The 19,148-nt window shown below is 39.9% G+C and overlaps 2 protein-coding genes across 2 annotated transcripts in view; one reads left to right on the top strand and one right to left on the bottom strand.

The window, feature by feature from the left end:
- Positions 1 to 740: 740 nt before the first annotated feature.
- PRPF38B (pre-mRNA processing factor 38B) lies at positions 741 to 12,580 on the bottom strand. Its single transcript, XM_050963462.1, has 6 exons — positions 12,192 to 12,580; positions 6,628 to 6,696; positions 6,167 to 6,318; positions 6,023 to 6,083; positions 3,071 to 3,294; positions 741 to 2,760 (listed from the first exon to the last, which is right to left on the bottom strand). The coding sequence occupies exons 1-6, from the start codon at positions 12,474 to 12,476 to the stop codon at positions 1,914 to 1,916; spliced, it is 1,638 nt and encodes a 545-aa protein (XP_050819419.1). The 5' UTR covers positions 12,477 to 12,580; the 3' UTR covers positions 741 to 1,913.
- HENMT1 (HEN methyltransferase 1) overlaps positions 12,150 to 19,148 on the top strand; it is a 38,193-nt gene continuing 31,194 nt past the window's right edge. Inside the window, exons 1-2 of the mRNA XM_050963463.1 lie at positions 12,150 to 12,221; positions 16,609 to 16,663. The gene's annotated coding sequence lies outside the window, so the exon portion shown is untranslated. The remainder of the gene's footprint in view (positions 12,222 to 16,608; positions 16,664 to 19,148) is intronic.

A 19,148-nucleotide genomic window follows, 5' to 3' on the forward strand; every position in this document is an offset into this window, starting at 1 on the left:
TAAATAAAAAATTAAAAAAAAAAATCACACAGGGGAGTAGCACCTCAATACTAAAAAAGTGTTTCTCTGCTCCTGGGGCGAAAAGCAGAAAGATTAACAATACATTTAGAATTAAAGGTGACCAGAAAAGGGGCAGGGGAGGGTGGTGAATTGAGCTTGTGCTACCATTGCTTCTTTAATACAGAAATGAGCTGATTTTTTTTCCTCTCCAAAATATTTTCTTTTTGCCTTAGTAATTCAGGCATTTGCTATTTATTCTGCAAGATCAGATACAACTAGAAAGTTGTTTTACTACAGTAAATTAACAATTAGATTTATTGACATATACTATGAAAGTAAGAACAGGAGAGGGAAAGTGATCGTATTAAACACTTGTTTAAACTTAATACCTAGAAGTGCTACATCATACAAAAGCAAAAAAGGGGGGGAGGGGTGACACAAACCTCATTTTTTTTCATCTTCAGGCCACTCAAACCACAAATGATCCACCTTTCAACAATCTTAAACCCTGAGTTTAACCTGGTTAGTCTTTATATGTTGACCTACTACTTTGAAGTCCTGGTCCATACATAGTACCATTTCTCTTTAGATCAAAGTATATAGAAATCCACACATACATCTTTTCAAATAGCATTGAACATACTGGGAAAAGCTGACACCCAGCACAAAGGAGTTAATCCAGTGTTTATTCCAGACCCATGGTTCTCCTCACTCAATGTACAAGTCATAAGAACAACCTATCAAGCAGAACTGGACTTTTATTATATGATTTTTCAATAGTGCATTTTGGTATTACCTCCTACTAGCTAACCTGTTTTAAAAACTTATTTACTTTTCCCACTGCTGGAGATGAAATTTTCAGCTCAGAACAGCAATATTTAGTAGTTGTAGAAAACATTATGAATTAAAAAAGGACACTATCAAGGTCTCTTATTTTAAATGTTTTTCATTTATAAAAATGCTTTGGAAGCCTGAAACTCAAATGTGTTTCTTGGCAAAAATTCTCCTTCCTACCTCCCTCCTCCATTCTCACACACCTTTGTTAGCCTAAGATTATGATGAATGACAGGTTGACAGCACTGATTTTTTTTTTAAATCAAAACAAACTGAAGAAAGTGTTGAAAAGAAGAGCAAATTTACATGGACTTTTTAAACAGGAAAGAAAAAATGCATAGGTAGTTATGGTACATGCTTACCAACCTTAACAGTGTCCCTCTGAGGTAGCATTTCTAAGAGGGTTACTAAACAAGCCATAGCATAATCTAAATCCCTGCATTAAAAATTGCTACCTGCTTGAAAACCTACTCTGAATATAACACTTTGTTGGGGATAAAACATAATACATTTTAAAAAGCTTTCCAAGACAGTAGATACAATGGACACAAGTTAATTCTAAGTCTTCAGCCCTTATGTACATCATATGCACATAAATATTTGAGCTATAATACATAATCAAGACCCACCCCCAAAGCTTCTGTCATACTATTATGCAAAGCACAGCCATGCTAATTTCTAGATATAAACCATAATTCCACATCTACAAAACAAAAGTAGAATTAGTGGCAGTTTATTGCCTTATACAAATTTAACCAACATGGCAACCATACCAAAGGAATTAAAACATTTTCAGGACATATGTACAGACTGTACATTTGAGAAACATCTGAACAATAAAAACGCAAGAACAATCTTTGTATTATGAATTAAACTAAACACATGGGTTGAAACCATCAATGCATCAAATGGGATTACAAAGGCACTTCCCTACCTAACATAGGAAATGACAATCTGCAGCCTAGAGGGAGGTTGAAAAAAGAGTGCTCAACTACTGCACAATCTCAACTTTAAGAAAAAAATAAGCAGGATTTAATCAAAGATTTATAGGATTCAATGTGATCCACTTTTCATTGAGTTCACACAGTCTCATCTTTGTTTTTATGTTGCTTTTCTTGGCTCTCTCGTTCTGTACTTTGGCTCCTTCGACAATCCTGTTTGTCTGAATGGTCCTTGCTATCACTGTGATCACGTTTAAGGGATCGTTCTTTGCTTCTACTATGCTTTCGGGATCTCTCTTTGCTGGGACTGTGGTCTCGTTTTCTGGACTTTTCAACACTATCGGTTCTTCCTCTGCTTCCACTTCTACTTCGTTTATTTGATTTATCTTTACTTTCATTTTTATGTTTACTTAATTTCTCCTTGCTCCTGCTTCTACTGTGCTTACCTGTATTCTTACTTCTACTCCTACTCCTATGCTTCCTCTCCCTGCTTCGACTTCTGCTATGTTTTCTGTCTTTTTTGGAATCTCTCTTATCATCCCTGTGCTTCTTTTCATCCTTGTCATCTTTGTGTCTTTTCTCTTCTATTTCACCCTTACTTTTCCTGTCTTTTGACCGCTCCCTTGACCTCTCTCTTTCATTACCCTTTTCCTTGTCATAGTCTCTATCTTTTTTCCTGCTTCGTTCATTTTCTTTCTCCCGCTCTCTATCCCTGTCTCTTTTATCTCCCTTTCTATCACGACTTCGACTACGGCTTCTGTGTCTCTCTCTGCTTCTGCTTCGCCTCCGCTCTAATGCACGATCAGTACTTCGTGATCTTCGCCTCTCTTTTTCTCTCTCTTTAGCTTCACGTTCTAATCTCTGCCGTTCTCTCTCCCGTTCTAGTTCTCTATCAAAACTAGATGATCCATGGCCTTCCCGATGATGACTTCTGCTTCTGGATCTTCTAGGAGACCTCCTGGGGCTCACAGACCTTCTTGGAGACCTACATTAAAAATAAAGTATTTACAAGTTGAAATTTTCAACAATGAGCTCTCTGGATTTTTCCAGATTGTGTTTTATGAATCTTCCCGTTCCACATGCTACCCTTAATTGTCAAACATTATGCACTTATTTCAATATAATTTTTTATCTTATTCATTAGTATTACCATCAATCAACAATTTTGATTGATTGGTTTAGAAACATTAGTTGTCCCAGCAAAGGTAGGACACTATTTTTTCTGATAATACAAAGTGTAAGGAACTAGATATTGGCTTTTACAATTGCACTATTTTGAAAAGATAATGTATAACCTTGAACGTCTACGCTCTGCATGTCGGTCTATTTCTTCCACTCCCTCCTTGGCATCCTTCTTGATTTTTCTAGGTCTGGTTTTTATTTGCTGATCAATGTTTTTCTGGACTGGAACAGGAATTCTTGGAAACAATGTTGAAAACCATTCGAGCTTAGTAAGAAAGGAACGAAGCATCTCCCCAATGGTCATAACACAACCCCCACCTGCCTTCACATCCAGGTCCTACAAAACACAAAGGAAAAGTATCCTGACCGTCAAAACAGTTCTTTGATTATTTTAAACAAATGCTGATATATTTATTGCCATCTTGAAGTCTCATAATTACGAAAATTTACTTGTTTCACACTTTAATAAATGTTCCAGAAAAAATTCTAATTCTTGTACCCTTTGGATTTGGCAATAAATGTTGTTACAGACAGGGAATGGGACTTAACACACATGCATGCAGGTCCATAGTAAGCCTGCAGCCATCTGGATGTTAAGGGACTGTCTCAATGAATAGATTAAGGTGTAATCCTCTTACTTTGTCTAGTTGAATGGAATCATCTTGTATCTTATTTAAATGCTACAAAACTGAGAATTTCTTTCTAAGACTACATTTAATACCTCATTTTATAGGTGCATGACGGTACACAGTGATAGCCAACACTGTGGTCTATCCACATAAGAACTACTTCGCTTCCTGTCTATAAATGATCATATAGAGAGTTGTAATACAAAATGGCGTCCTAACAAAATTGGAAGCAATAGCAAACCAACTGCCATGAAGCAGTGAGGTTTCTAATTTAGGAATATGTAAAAAAATAAATAAATGAACAAATAATTGGAAACGCATAATCCATGATGACCATTGTCTCTGAAAAGGGTCATTACCGCATGAAGGCCTTCTTGCTATGCCCTCTCACAGCTCAGGACATGTTAGTCAGCTATTGTCAAGTCCCAAACCTATAGTGCAAGCACACAAGGAAAGTGAGATTTGTTATCTAAACATGAAGAGAAAATCTAAATGTAAAACTGCTTGCACTCACACACATTTAAGTGTTCAGATATACAGTATTTCCAAATATAATCGTTGCACAGAGATCTAAAGAAGAAAACAATGAGTTAGCTTATATGTAGCACCTTGCGAGTATCTACATGGTTAAACAGAACAAACATTAGAAGCATTTAGAAAAATAACCGAGGAACAGAAAGAGGCCTTCTGTTACAGGAAAGTGTGACAATGTTGAACAGCTTCAACATATTAGATTTATGGACTAGAGTAAAAACTTTAGAGGTTAAAATTATCCTTCTTATAAATGTCTGCCGTATCTTTAAATGAGTTTGTGCAACACTGGGAAAAAAAATGCATATGAAACAGCTGTAAGTACTTCCTCCTACATAAAGAAGTCCTAGGGAAGTGGCAGAGAGAGACTGGTTCTAATGCTTTCTCTAACATACAGTTTTGGAGAGATAGGAGACATGAATGTATGCTGCTATTCAAAATATTAGAGCAAAAATTGTGTAGTATGTCATATGTATAAACTAAAAGTAGGGTCTTTAATAGTAAAGACACCAATTAAGGCCTGCAAGTTCATTCATTTTCTTGTTCAACTTGTCCTATGAAGGAAGTAGCTTGTAGGACTTTGGAATTGAAGCCTCCCCCCAAAAAGTTACAAGGCAGCACTTTAATTTTTGGATATGAACATTAAACTATATTTCTATAAAGCAGCACCCACTTGGGGGGAGGGAGGGAGAGGGAGAAGGAATGCTAACTATGAATTATGCGACCACCCCACAGCTGAATTCTTAATTAAGGAATATTTTGATCACATTACAAATATACAATAACACAGGTTTACCTGGATTAACAAATGTCTCCTTTGTACAGTATTTGATGCTTAGTATGAAAGTAGCTGTGTAAAATAAATATACTGCGTTGTAGTCATGCGTATGTATTACACTGCATTTTTATTAAAAATAGGGCTTTTCTGTAAACATGAAGTTTGATAGGTCTTGTAATACAGGGTGTTAGTCTCAACCAGTCAAGGAAAACATGTTCTTAAATCTAGAAATTACTTTAGACTCAAACTCAGTATACACTACATATTACTGCAATTTGAGGAATGTGTATTTAAAATCCTCTAACCTAGAAATGTGTTATGTATGCTCCCACTCAATTTCTCTAGCCAGGAATTTTGGGATAAGAGACAACAATAATTCCCATAACACACTGCAATCCGTTTGACTGAAGGAGTTTGGAATTTAGCACTTAAAATTTCCTCCTTACTCCATGGATCAACATCAATGTTCAGACAAGTACAGGTAGCACCACCCTATCCAGTAATTAAGTTGCTCACTTCTGGTTAGTGTAGTTTAGTTTCTAGTGACTTGGGATATAATAGCCACAGAAATGAGCCGATAAAGTTTTGCTGTAAAATTGTTGATCCCAATCACACACCTCTTTCCATTCGAAGTACAAGATTAAATTTTTCAATAATACACAATACATACATTTAGGAGCCTAATCTTTCAAATGCATTTTTAAAAGTCCTGGCCATAAACACTTATTTATTGTGGTCTGTTTAACATATCCTTTTCTCTCCTCCTTTTTTTAAAAAAATGTGTAACAGTATAGAGTATAAAGCCATTAGAGACACAACCATGCAGCCCAAAGGTCTCACCTTAAAGAATTTCTTTAAACTGTTTTCACATCAGTTTCTAACATATGTCATAAAGTTTAAAATGATCACTAGTCTTAGCCAGTGGAAAATTCAATTAAATCTTTTGAACACAAAAAACAAAGTTTGTTTCCGGATCAGACCCATTCCCCCCATTAATGTAATTAAATTAAAAGAAAATCACAACATGAAGATGCTCAAACTACAGGAGAATGTATCAAAACTTTTAATCTAAAAAAGCAGCATGAAAGGAAACAAAAGAAAATGAATTATTACCCTCGCCGACATACCTCTTCATCATCAAGGAACGATTCAAACCAGTCCCATAGATCAGTAGGAGGCTGTGTATACCTTGAAGCACAAAGAAAATGTGTAAATTTAATACAATTTCCTGTGTATTAAAGTAGTTTATAGTTAAATACATTGCTACTCACCTAATATACATAAATCCAAGAGCCCTAATATACGGAGAATCTGTGTGTGTAATGAGGCCCATCACTTGCTTACGAGTGAGTTTCAGAGTAAATAATTTGTATAGCAGGCAAAAAGCTGTAGACACAATTCCTCCAGTTCCAACACCTCGCACCTTCAGTGACAGAAAAAAAGATATATCAGATGTTTAACACAGACAGTCGCTAAAACATTACTCCAGATTTTCAGTGGCAGAAGAATAAGAATTAAGCTTTTCCATTGGAGAAAAGCAAGAATACTGCTTGCCTCCCCAAACTCAAAACTTTCAGAGGCAAAGGGGGTATCTCAGTCCTCTGTAATTTGGAAATATGTCATCTACATTCTGATCCAATATTCAAGTCTCATGTGTAGACAAGACTGGGATATTTCAAAGGTGATTATTTACCACACAAAAGTATTTAAGAAGGCACGTACTTCTACTTACCCCTCCGCACATCCCTGTCTGGCCTGCTGTTTTTCTGCTCCCTTTCTCCCATGGTTCAACATGTGTAACCTGAAAGTGTGAAAAAGATTACTATCACAGCCATCACATGTATCTTCACAGATTATCTACAAGTACATAAAACAATCATGACATGCCCAAATAAATACAGTTAAGTTCATAAAAAAAACTTCCTAAACCAATTCAGTAGTGCTCATCAATTCATACCAAATTAAAGGCAAGCTGGATACTTTAGCAAACAAACAAAGTATCTGGTCTTTTTGTGACCACGTTACCCAAGATTTTAATAATCTTTCCTCAAAAGCTCAAAAAAAAAAAAGTCAAAGTAGGTAACTGTTTTTATATTGCACTGCAGTCTCCCCCAAGTATTTATCTGGGGATAAAAACAATCATTACTATGGTCAGTGATGAGTAATTACACTTAAACATACTATTACCATTGCACTTGTTAATAGAGCATTTTAGTCTGTGGTACTTACTGCACATGACTATGGGGTACATACTCCACTACTTATGCAGTTTAATAAGATTAATATTTTCTTATTCTCTCCTTATTATAACCTAAATCTAAGACAATGAGAACAAACAACTATGAACTGCAATATTTTAATCTAAAAAGCTAATGGCTTTTTTGTAGTTTGTGATGATTCTCTCAGATAACGACCTGCTCTCCATACTAAACAATAATGGCAGATTTAGTTTTATGAAAGGTTTTAGCATAGTACAAGTACATCTTAAAACACGATTAGATGATCAGTGCTAGAACTAAGTTGACCAATACTGTCCTTGGACTGTTGTAATGAGAGTCAGACACAAAGATCTGCTCAAGTTACATTAGAAATTGAGCAATTCGTAGAGGGAGTAATCACTTGGTTACATAGGTAAGTAAATTTATAAACATCAATTTAACATGGGTCAGTTCCACTACCTGGTTCAGAAACTGGAAGACAAAAATCCACAGGTCTTACACTGACGCTGTGTAATGCTCAGGTCCAAATATAAAATGGTAAAATTTTACTTCACTTGACACTTCAGAATTAGGGCCGTCAACGGCTTTAAAAAGTTAATCGCGATTAATCACACTTTTAAACAGAATAACATTTATTTAAATATTTTGGGATGTTTTCTATATTTTCAAATATATTTCAATTACACCACAGAATACAGAGAGTACAGTGCTTACTTTATATTTATTATGAATATTTGCACTGTAAAAAATAAAAACATTATTTTTCAATTCACGTCATACAAGTACTGTAGTGCAATCTCTTTATCATGAAAGTGCAACTTACAAGTGTAGGGTTTTTTTGTTACATAACTTCAATCAAAAAACAAAACAACTTAAAATTTTAGAGCCTGTAAGTCCAATCAGTCCTACTTCTTGGTTAGCCAATTGCTCAAACAAGTTTGTTTACATCTGCAGAAGATAATGCTGCCTGCTTCTTGTTTACAATGTCACCTGAAAGTGAGAACAGGCATTTGCACAGCATCGAAAGATATTTACATGCCAGATACGCTGAAGATTCATATGCCTCTTCATGCTTTGGGCCATTGTTCCAGAGGGGACATGCTTCCATGCTGATGACGCTCGTTTAACTCTTTTTTTTTTTAAATTAAATTTGTGACTGAACTCCTTGGCGCAGAATTGTATGTTTCCTGCTGTTTTACCTTCATTCTGCCATATATTTCATATTATAGCAGTCTCAGATGATGACCCAGCACATGCTGTTCATTATAAGAACATTTTTACTGCAAATTTGACAAAACACAAAGATGATACCAGTGTAAAATTTCTAAAGCAGCGGACCCAAGATTTAAGAATCTGAAGTGCCTTCCAAAATCTGAGAGGGATGAGGTGTGGAGCATGCTTTCAGAAGTCTTAAAAGAGCAACACTGATGCGGAAACTACAGAACCCGAACCACCAAAAAAAAAAAAAAAAAAAAAAAGAAAGAAAAAGAAAATCAACACTCTGTTGGTGGTATCTGATTTAGATGATGAAAATGAACATGCACCTGTCTTCACTGCTTTGGATAGTTATTGAGCAGAACCTGTCATCATCATGGAGACATGTCCTCTGGAATGGTGGTTGAAGCATCAAGCTATATATGAATCTTTAGTGCATCTGGAAAGTAAATATCTTGCAATGCCAGCTACCATAGTGCCATGAAAATGCCTGTTCTCACTTTCAGGTGACAAATGTGAACAAGAAGCAGGCAGCATTATCTTCTGCAAATGTAAACAAACTTGTATGAGCAATTTGCTGAACAAGAAGCAGGACTGATTGGACGGGGAGGCTCTAAAGTTTTACACGGTTTTGTTTTTTTGAGCGAAGTTATGTAACAAAAACTCCCTACATTTGTAAGTTGCACTTTCATGATAAAGAAATTGCACTTCGGTTCTTGTATTAGGTGAACTGAAAAATACCATTTCTTTTGTTTATTTGTGATTAAAAAAATATAAAGCACTGTATACTTTGTATTCTGTGTTGTAATAGAAATCAATAAATTTGAAAAAAAATGTAGAAAAACATCCAAAAATATTTAATAAATTTCAATTGGTATGTAACTGTTTAACAGTGTGATTAATCACAATTAACTTTTTTGAGTTAATCATGAGTTAACTATGATTAATCGACAGCTCTACTCAGAATTATTTAAGAGAACCTGTGAAATAAAACTTTGAATACATGCATAAAGCATGCTGAAATCCAATGAAGTAGTCCAAGGTTTATCTTACAAACAGCTAAATTACTGCTGACAGTAGTTATCCTGCTAAAAATGTGAACTTGTCTCATACCAATAATATGAAAACCCATTCAACCTGCTTCATCACATACAGCCTACATATTACCAGCAGCATATTTGAAGAGCTCAGAAATACCAAGTACCATATAAATTATACCCAAAGAATATTTCATATTATTCACTGTGAATTGTACCTTTTATCTCACACAGCAAGGCACTAATGGGCTGAATAAAGTAGTTCTCTTTTCAGTCAAAGGACAAGAACCAAATAATAAACACTGTACACAAAAAGAAGTACTTCAAATTTGATTTATATTACAGTAGTGGCTAATGGCCCCAACCAAAACTAGGGCCCCGCTGTGCTAGGCATTGTACAAACACATAGTAGGAGACAGTCCAGATCCCGATGCATGTGCTTAACTTGATAGGACCACTCAGAGTGCCTAAAGTTGAGTTGAGTGTGTGCAGGATCAGTACCTAAATGTGTAAAACAGTAGGAGAAAGGAGGTGTACCAGTTTAGAGTGCGGAACTGAAACACACACATATTAGGGGATAGATTTTAAAATTAACTAATTTGGGCATCTAAACAGAGGCCAGATTTTGAGTAGTACTCAACAGCCAGTAGTTCAGAGAGTGACTCCCGGTCAGTTTTGCCAATAGCTTAGCACTCAACATGATGAAATCTTAAAAATCTAACTATTTTGGTGCCAAAACGGGAATAGAACTTTTCTGAAAAATGGGGCCATAATTGATGTGACCACTATTACTCAGAAAGTGCATGGCAAAGCAGAGAATTAAATCCAAATCTTTTGCGCCCAATCTACTGTGCCCCAGTGTCTCATCCACAAAAAACATCCTTTTTAATCACACTCACTTTACATGTAAATACCAGGTAAGAATTCTGTTAGTTTCAATCCAACTAAGAACCTCTATGCCATAAACATCTAAATGTTTTTAAATATCAGGAGCCCCATTTCTGTGTGTCAAATTAATCTACTAGAGATTTTTATTTAAAGAAGAATGGAAAATATATTTCCTTTAAAGGACTACACAGACTGAAGTTAAATAATGACCAATGGTCCAAAACTACAGAACACCCTCTTTTCAACATGAATATGCAAACTATTTCAACTACTCTAATTAAACTTTAGAGAGTATTTAATTTAGTACAAAGCAATTCATATGTACTAATTTTAAAATATTTTTTAATATATCTAAAATGTGACTATGGAAAACAACACCTTCTCATTCCAGATATGCTATTCAGTATTTAATCTCAATGTAGGTGACAAAAATATTCTTTACATCCTTTCACTTCCATTAGTCCTACACTATCAACACAGCTCCAGGAAAGTGAAATGGGCTCTGTTACTTCTTTCGCATCAACAGGATTGGTTTATTGAATCCCAATTGATTACTCCTATGCAATCTCACTGACTGTAATGAGTAACACATGTAATTGAGAACAATAATCTGGCCTCCAAAATATGTGTTACTGGAAATTATGCATGATAAGGAAAGAGTCCATCTTGACTCTCAAGAGACTAGGTTGAGTTAACAGCACTCTAGCATTTAATGGAAAATGCCATCCTCTTTAACCAGTAAACTGAGCAAACTTGATACAGAAATAATCGAGACACAAACATGGAATCGCATACAACTATTATTACACAATCACTTTTGAGAACACTATTCTTTAAGCAATGGACTTACCTATGAATAATGTTTTAAGCCAAGCAAGAAAGTAATAAAGCTTATTTCCAAATATATTTACACCCACTTAGTGACAACAGAAATGAGGAGTACGGTCAATACATGCCAGAAGCATCAATATTTTCCAGAGTACAAATGACTGAAAACAATGGCCTAAATAACCCTAAACTTGTACACATTAGCAGGACAATGCATGTAATTCTGTTGATGAGCATTAATTTTGCATACCTCTACCTGGTACCCTGGCTTGATGGAAGCCTCGCAGCAAGACTGATTCAATCCTGCTAACGAAACAAGAACTGAGACAAGGATGCACCGAGGAGTTCATTTATCTCCCCAGCACAGCCAGACTAATGCCAACAGCAGCACTATACGCTGATCTCGTTTCAATACCTGGATGCCCCAATCTCTAACTGGAGAGGAAGGCCACATGCAAGCTCCTATTGGGAACAGTGACTGGCACCGCCATCCCTTTTACAACCCAGCAGTACAACGTACTAGCAATCGCTAGGTGGTGGGGGCTGGCCGTGGCCCGGGGCACAAATTGAGGAGATTCCGATGCTCTGCGCCCTGAGCAGACAGGCTCCCTTCCGGAGACGGGCGCTCGTGCTTCAACCGCTGCACATGGTTTTTAAAGCTTCCTACTCACCGTGTTCACGGGCTCGGCTCCACGCGCCCTTGTGCGGGAAGGCCGCGGATCCCTGCTCCCCGGGCCCTGAGGAGAGGCTGGGAGCGGCCATTTCATCCCCGCAGCGCGGACAGTCCCCGCGCCCACCATTCCGCTCAGCATCGGAACGCTCCACTGAGCCCAGCTAGGCGCAGGCCCTGCCCTCCTCTGCTCACGAGCACGGAAGGTGGATGCCGCTCACTGCTGGGCCGAGATAAAGGACAAGGGGACCCCGCCACCCGGAGCGAGGGCGGGCTGAGAGGAACCCGCGGGCCGGAAGCGCCCCCAGTCCCGCACCACAGCCGCTCCCCCGAAGGAAACGGGCAGCACGCAGACGAGCGGGAAGGCCTCGGGGGAGCCAGCCGGCCCAGGCCCCAAGCCGCTTCCACGATGGGCCCTCCCCGCCCCCGCTGGCCTCACCTTGAAGTAGATCTCGTCCACCACCTCGTGGTAGGTCTTGAGCTCGTAGAGCTGCACCTTGAAGTAGGGCGAGGAGAGGATGTTGGTGAGGATCATGGGGTTCAGGTTCATGGTCTTCTCGTTTCCCCACAGCGGCAGCACGTTGCCTTGCTTGCCCGAGGCCGCCGGTTTGGGGGCCCCGCTCTGCAGCGGCGGCTGAGCCGGGGGGACGGATCCGGCCTGGTGCTGGGCCGCCTGCTGCTGCTGGCAATTGCCGGCGCCTGCCGCGGGGCTGTTATTGGCCATAGTGCCACGGCGGCTCAGTGCTCCGGCCGGGGCGGGGGACTGACTCGCTGCACCGAAAGGCGAGTAGCCGAGCCGGGCGCTGTCTCCACTAACTGCCAACAAGATGGCGGGCCCTGCGGAAGTGACGAGTTCGTCTTCCGGGACCGACCGCACTGCCGACCAATCGCACGGACCCGGCCGCTGTGTCCCTAGAAACCCCCGGTGCTGAGAAAGCCGGGATGGAGCCGTTTCACTGTGCTGAGAATTAGGGCCCCTCCTGGTCTGGGAGACGAGTGGCTCCGCGGGGCCCCCGCTCGCAGCGGGTAGAGAATCCGCAAGGCGGGGTCTCTCCCCGCTCCTTAGCCGTCGTTGTCTTAGGGGCTGTGCAATCATTTCGTTTGCTTGAAACCAGCTTGGCAGGAAATGATTTTCTCCGGCCTAGGACGTGTCTCCTGCAGCTTGGGCCTATCCTAAGAACAAACTGGGTGAAGAGCTATGAGCCCCTGGTTCTGGCACCAGTGAAGAGCATACACTGAAGTCCAGAGCTACAACAAATGGGAAATAAATTCCGTCTTGGGGGTTTTAGGACGTAATGCCATGAAAAGGGCTGCTAACCAAAATCCTTTCAACTGAAAGCTTCCTGTTAACAGCAGCCTCTAATAAATTAGGTCCACAAACTGTAATAGTGTAGCACATTTGGAAATTACCAGTTTCAGGTACGTAGCCATAAAATATAAAATAACAGACACTAGTGGAATGAGAATATATAAAACCTGGTGCCGTAGGTGCTAGAACAGTTTTTATAGTGGGGGTGCTGAATGTCATTGAACAAAACTGTAAACCCCATACATGATAGGAACTCCTTCAAACTATGGAGTGCTGCTGCACCCCCAGCACTTCTAGTTCCAGCATCTATGTGTTGTGCTACATCTGAATGAACTGGGATACCAAGGTTTCATTCTGCACTTCTGTCTCATGCAGATATCATTTTCAACAAGAGCAGTGTGTACAAGTGACTGCAGGATTAGATTTACCAGAGTCTAGAAATATGAAACCTCTCTAGTCTAGCCTGACAATTGTCTGATACTGACTCTTGCAGCCAAATCATTTAGCTTAGTGTTATCTGTGAAATAATATTAAAAAGGATAACTGGAAATATTTAATGCTGCTAAATTTAAAAATGAGCAGCAATATTTAGGAATATCTCTTCCTCCAGAAAAAGTTTCTACTACTATACTTAAGGATAGAAAGAAAGAATTATAGAAGTGTAGGACTGGAAGGGACCTTGAGAGTTCTTCTAGTCCAGTCTCCTACGCTAAAGGCAGGAATAAGTATTATCATTCACACATTTTTAATTTTAATCCTATCTTCCAAAGCATTTGCAACCCCTCTCAGTTTGGTATTGTCTGCAAACTTTATAAGTGTACTCTCAATGCTATTATCTAAATCATTAATGAAGATATTGAACAGAACTGATTCCTGCGGGACCCCATTTAATATGCCCTGACAGCTTGCCTGTGAACCACTGATAACTACTCTCTGGGAATGGTTTTCCAACCAGTTGTGCACCCACCTTATAGTAGCTCCGTCTAGGTTGCATTTCCCTAGTTTGTGAGAAAGTCAAGCAAGACAGTATCAAAACCTTACGAAATTAGGTTGATTTTATAAGAAGTCAATCTTTAGAAAGCAATTTTATACAATCGATTATGTATGTCCCCATGAGGCACATCAAGTCAGTGGAGTGCGTCCTCAATGCTATGGCTAGCATCGACTCACAGAGCGGTGCACTGTGGGTAACTATTTCACAGTCCCTGCCATCTCCACTGCCCATTGGAATTTTGGGTTAAGCTCCCAATTCCCAATCATTTCATGCCTTTTTTCCTGGGTTACCCATGCAGACGCCATAGCACGGCAAGCATAGAGTCCACTCAGCTCACCACTGCTGTTGTGAGCATAGTAAACACCTCGCACATTATCCTGCAGTATGTGCAGAACCTGGCTATAAGCCGCCAGCACAAGGACGATTGTGAGGAGGACATGGACACAAACGTTCCTCAAAGCACAGGATGTGGCAATTGGGACATCATGGTGGCAGTGGGGCAGGTTGATACAGTGGACCACCGATTCTGGGCCCGGCAAACAAGGACAGACTGGTGGGACCGCATAGTGTTGCAGGTATGGGATGATTCCAGTGGCTGTGAAACTTTTGCATGCGTAAGGCCACTTTCCTGGAACTTTGTGAGTTGCTTTCCCCCACCCTGAAGCGCAGGAATACCAAGATGAGACCTGCCCTGACAGTTGAGAAGTGAGTGGTGATAGGCCTGTGGAAGCTTGCAACGCCTAACTGCTACCGGTCAGTCATGAATCAATTTGGAGTGGGCAAATCTACTGTGGGGCTGTGATCCAATTAGCCAAGGCAATAACTAACCTTCTGCTTGCAAGGGTAGTGACTCTGGGAAATGTGCAGGTCATAGTGGATGGCTTTGCTGCGATGGGGTTCCCTAACTGGTGGGACGATAGACGGCATATCCCTGTCTTGGCACCGGACCATCTTGCCAACCAGTACGTAAACTACAAGGGATACTTCTCAATTGTGCTGCAAGCACTGGTGGATCACAAGGGACGTTTCACTGACATCAATGTGGGATGGCTGGGAAAGGTGTCTATTCTCAGGGATGATCCCTTTTAGCCAAGCACAAAGAGCCCAGCATGAACGGGGTCCTTTTACTGTTCCCTTAGAAAAATTCCTTTATTTCATCCAGGTGACCATGAATGATATCACTCTCCTGAGGCTAACACAGAAAGATATAGACCGAATGTTGCTTGAATTCGACCAAAACCCAGGACCATTCACTGCCATGCTTTGTGCTGCAATGATTCCAGACTACTTGCTACTGTCTTGGTGTGGTAAAGTGTCCAACCGTGGAGGATGAAATAAGGTTCTCAGAGTACCTCCAGGAGAGCTTTATGGAGATGTCCCTGGAGGATTCCCGCTCAATCCCCAGGCATGTTAACAGACTTTTCCAGTAGCTGTACTGGCTGGAAATGCATCCCAAGTCTTCAGGGCAAATCAAACATTAAACACAATTGCTTTTAAACCCTATAGTGTAGTTACAAATGTGCACTCACCAGAGGTGCCTTTTCCAGCTTCAGGGTTCAGGGAGCCGCCTTGGGAGGGTATTGGCTCCAGGGTGATGAAAAGGTCCTGGCTGCCACGGAGAATGGATTCTCCACTTCCCTGCTGTGCATTGTCCTCCTCATCCTCTTCCTTATCCACAAAATCTTCCTTCCTGTTGCAATGAGACTCCCCCCTTTCAGGTGTCCACGGACTGTGGTGAGGTAGTAGTAGGGTCCCCCCCTAGAATGCCATGCAGCTGATCATAGAAGCGGCATGTATGGGGCTCTGACCCAGAGCAACCGTTTGCCTCCTTTGTCTTTTGGTAGGCTTGCCTGAGCTCCTTAACTTTTCACACGTCCCATGTGTCCCTGTTGTAGCCTCTATCCACCATGCCCTGTGCAATTTTGACTTTTCTTCTTTTTGATAGGAGTTCGGCCTGCACAGATTCTTCTCCCCATACAGCAGTCAGATCCAGTGTCTCCCATTTGGTCCATGCTGGAGCTCGTTTGTGATTCTGGGATTGCATGGTCACCTGTGCTGCTGAGTTTGCCATGCTGACCAAACAGGCAAGTAAATTCAGAATTTCCCAGGGCTTTTCCTGTGTACCTCGCTAGTGCATCGGAGTTCAAAGTGCTGTCCAGAGTGGTCACATTGGAGAATGCTGGGATAGCTCCCAGACGCCAATACCATATAACTGCATCTGCACTACCCCAAATTCGACCCAGCAAGGTTGATGTTAGTGCTACTCCCCTCGCCAGGGAGGAGTACAGCAGTCGATTTTAAGAGCTGTTTAGGTTGATGGAATGGGGTTGGATGTGTAGACGTGTTGTTTATAAAATTGACCTAACGCAGCTAAATTTGACCTAACCTCATAGTGTAGACAAGGGCTTAACTAAAGTCAAGATATGCCACATCTACAGCTTCTCCCCTATCCACAGGGCTTGTTATCCAGTCAAAGAAAGCTATTAGGTTAGTTTGACATGATTTGTTCTTGACAAATCCACATTAACTGTTACTTATCACCTTATCTTCTAGGTGTTTGCAAATTGATCCTTAATTATTTGCTCCATTATCTTTCTGGATATTGAAGGTAAGATGATGGTAATTCCCTGGGTTGTCTTTATTCCCCTTTTTAAGGGATTGGCACTGTATTTCAATTATAGAATCATAGATTATTAGGGTTGGAAGGGACCTCAGGAGATTGTCTAGTCTAACCTGCTGCCCAAGCAGGACCAATCCCCAAATGGCCCGCTCAAGGATTGAACTCACTGCTGTGGGTTTAGCAGGCTAATGCTCAAACCACTGAGCTATCCCTCCCCCCTGAAATAATTGGAGATATACCTATCTCCTAGAACTGGAAGGGACCTCGAAAGGTCGTTGAGTCCAGCCCCTTGCCTTTACTAGCAGGACCAAATACTGATTTTTTGACCAAGATCCCTAAGTGGCCCCTTCAAGGTTGAACTCACAACCCTGGGTTTAGCAGGCCAATGCTCAAACCACTGAGCTATCCCTCTCTAAAAAAATTACCTTTTTCCATTTCTCTGGAATCTCTCCGGTTTTCCATGACTTTTCAAAGATAATCGCTAATGGCTCAGTTATATCCTCTTTCAGCTCCTTGAGTATTCTAGGATGTATTTCATCAGGCCCTGGTGACTTTAAGACATCTAACTTGTCTGAGTAATTTTTAACTTTTTCTTGCCCTATTTTAGCCTCTGACCCTACCTCATTTTCACCAGCATTCATTAAATTAAATGTCCAATTGCTACTAAACTTTTTGGTTAAAACTGAAACAAGAGTCATTTAGCACTTCTACCATTTCTACATTTTCTGTTATTGTTTTTCTGCTCCTCATTGAGTATTGGACCTAGCCTGTCCGTGGTCTTCCACTTGCTTCTAATGAATGGTATTGGGTTAATGCATCCAAAAGATAAGAAAGAAAAATTTCACAAATCTCAGTGGAATTTAAGGTCACTGTTTCTGCCTTTGAATGAGTTTGGGTTTGTCATGATGAAGGGAGAAAAGACATAATACAGTTTAGACTAAGTTAACAAAATATATCTCATGCTTGGGCTCCGGCTTGAGTTTCCACTTAAATATAAGTCTAATTTGTTTATTCAGAAATATACATGTTATAAAGCACCAATATTCTTTAGTAATAAAACACGGTATCACATAATGCTTTAAAATAGTGGTTCTCTCAACCAGAGGTGGGGTGGGAGTCAAATTTTATAGTGATGTGTGACGAGCCTTCCCACTAACTTAAGGGCTCACAACACCATCCACTCAATTTTGGCCCAGCTTCTCCTCTGTGATGATGGAGGGATGACTATGCAAATTTGAGTGAGTGGTGGTGTGACCTGACACAAAGGGTTGCAATGTCCACTAGCATTTTCTGATGCTGACAGTGAGAAATATTACCCTGAAAACTTTGTGGATGTTAAGATATGTGCTTTTAAGAGATTTCCTGGCCTCTTCACAGTTAGACAGCAGGATTAAAGGTCTGATTTATTTAAAGTAGAATCCCCTTTATTAGAATCAATGTACTGGTCCCAGTTCCATGTAGATTACATTGAAAAGTCCCATTTTATAGAGGAGGGAGGGCTCAAAGTAAAAAAAAAAGTTGAGAGGACATGATTCAAGAAAGTTTGAGAACCCCTACTTTAAAGAGTCAGTCATAAGCTAAACTACAAAGTAAAGTTTTAAGGCAAAATGTAAAGGGAGGACTGTGAGGAAAACTAAAAGGATCTAAAACTTGAATGACTAGAAAACAGGATGATATGAAATTTAGTAAGTACGGCTGTCAAGAGATTAAAAAAAAATCGCGATTAATTGTGTGATTAATTGCACTGTTAATAATAGAATATCATTTGTTTAAATATTTTTGGATGTTTTCTACATTTTAAAATACATTGATTTCAATTACAACACAGAATACAAAGTGTACAGTGCTCACTTTATATTTTTGATTGCAAATATTTGCACTGTAAAAAACAAAAGAAACAGTATATTTCAGTTCACCTAATACAAATACTGTAGTGCAATCTCTTTATAATGAAAGTTGAACTTACAAATGTAGAATTATGTACAAAAAATAACTGCATTCAAAAATAAAACAACGCAGAACTTTAGAGCCTACAAGTCCACTCAGTCCTACTTCTTGGTCAACCAATCACTCAGACAAACACGGTTGGTTACAATTTGCAGGAGATAATGCTGCCCACTTCTTAATTACAATGTCACCTGAAAGTGAGAACAGACGTTCAGATGGCAATGTGTAGCTGGTGTCGCAAGATATTAAAGTGCCAGATGCGCTAAAGATTCATATATCCCTTCATGCTTGAACCACCATTCCAGAGGACATGCGTCCATGCTGATGACGGGTTCTGCTCGATAACAATCCAAAGCAGAGCAGACTGATGCATGTTCATTTTCTTCATTTGAGTCAGATGCCACCAGGAGAAGGTTTATTTTCTTTTTTTGGTGGTTTGGGTTCTGCAGTTTCCGCATCAGAGTGTTGCTCTTTTAAGATATCTGAAAGCATTCTCCACACCTTGTCCCTCTCAGATTTTTGGAAG

Source organism: Gopherus flavomarginatus, chromosome 7 (genome assembly GCF_025201925.1).
Source record: "Gopherus flavomarginatus isolate rGopFla2 chromosome 7, rGopFla2.mat.asm, whole genome shotgun sequence".
Classification (NCBI taxonomy): domain Eukaryota; kingdom Metazoa; phylum Chordata; order Testudines; family Testudinidae; genus Gopherus; species Gopherus flavomarginatus.

Excerpts from the sequence above, each read along its gene's own strand:
- PRPF38B (XM_050963462.1), bottom strand. The coding sequence starts at position 12,476 with ATGGCCAATAACAGCCCCGCGGCAGGCGCCGGCAATTGCCAGCAGCAG. Across the intron at positions 6,319-6,627 it reads AGACAGGGATGTGCGGAGGG|GTGCGAGGTGTTGGAACTGG; the intron begins GTAAGTAGAAGT and ends CTGTCACTGAAG. Across the intron at positions 3,295-6,022 it reads CGTTCCTTGATGATGAAGAG|GACCTGGATGTGAAGGCAGG; the intron begins GTATGTCGGCGA and ends TGTGTTTTGTAG.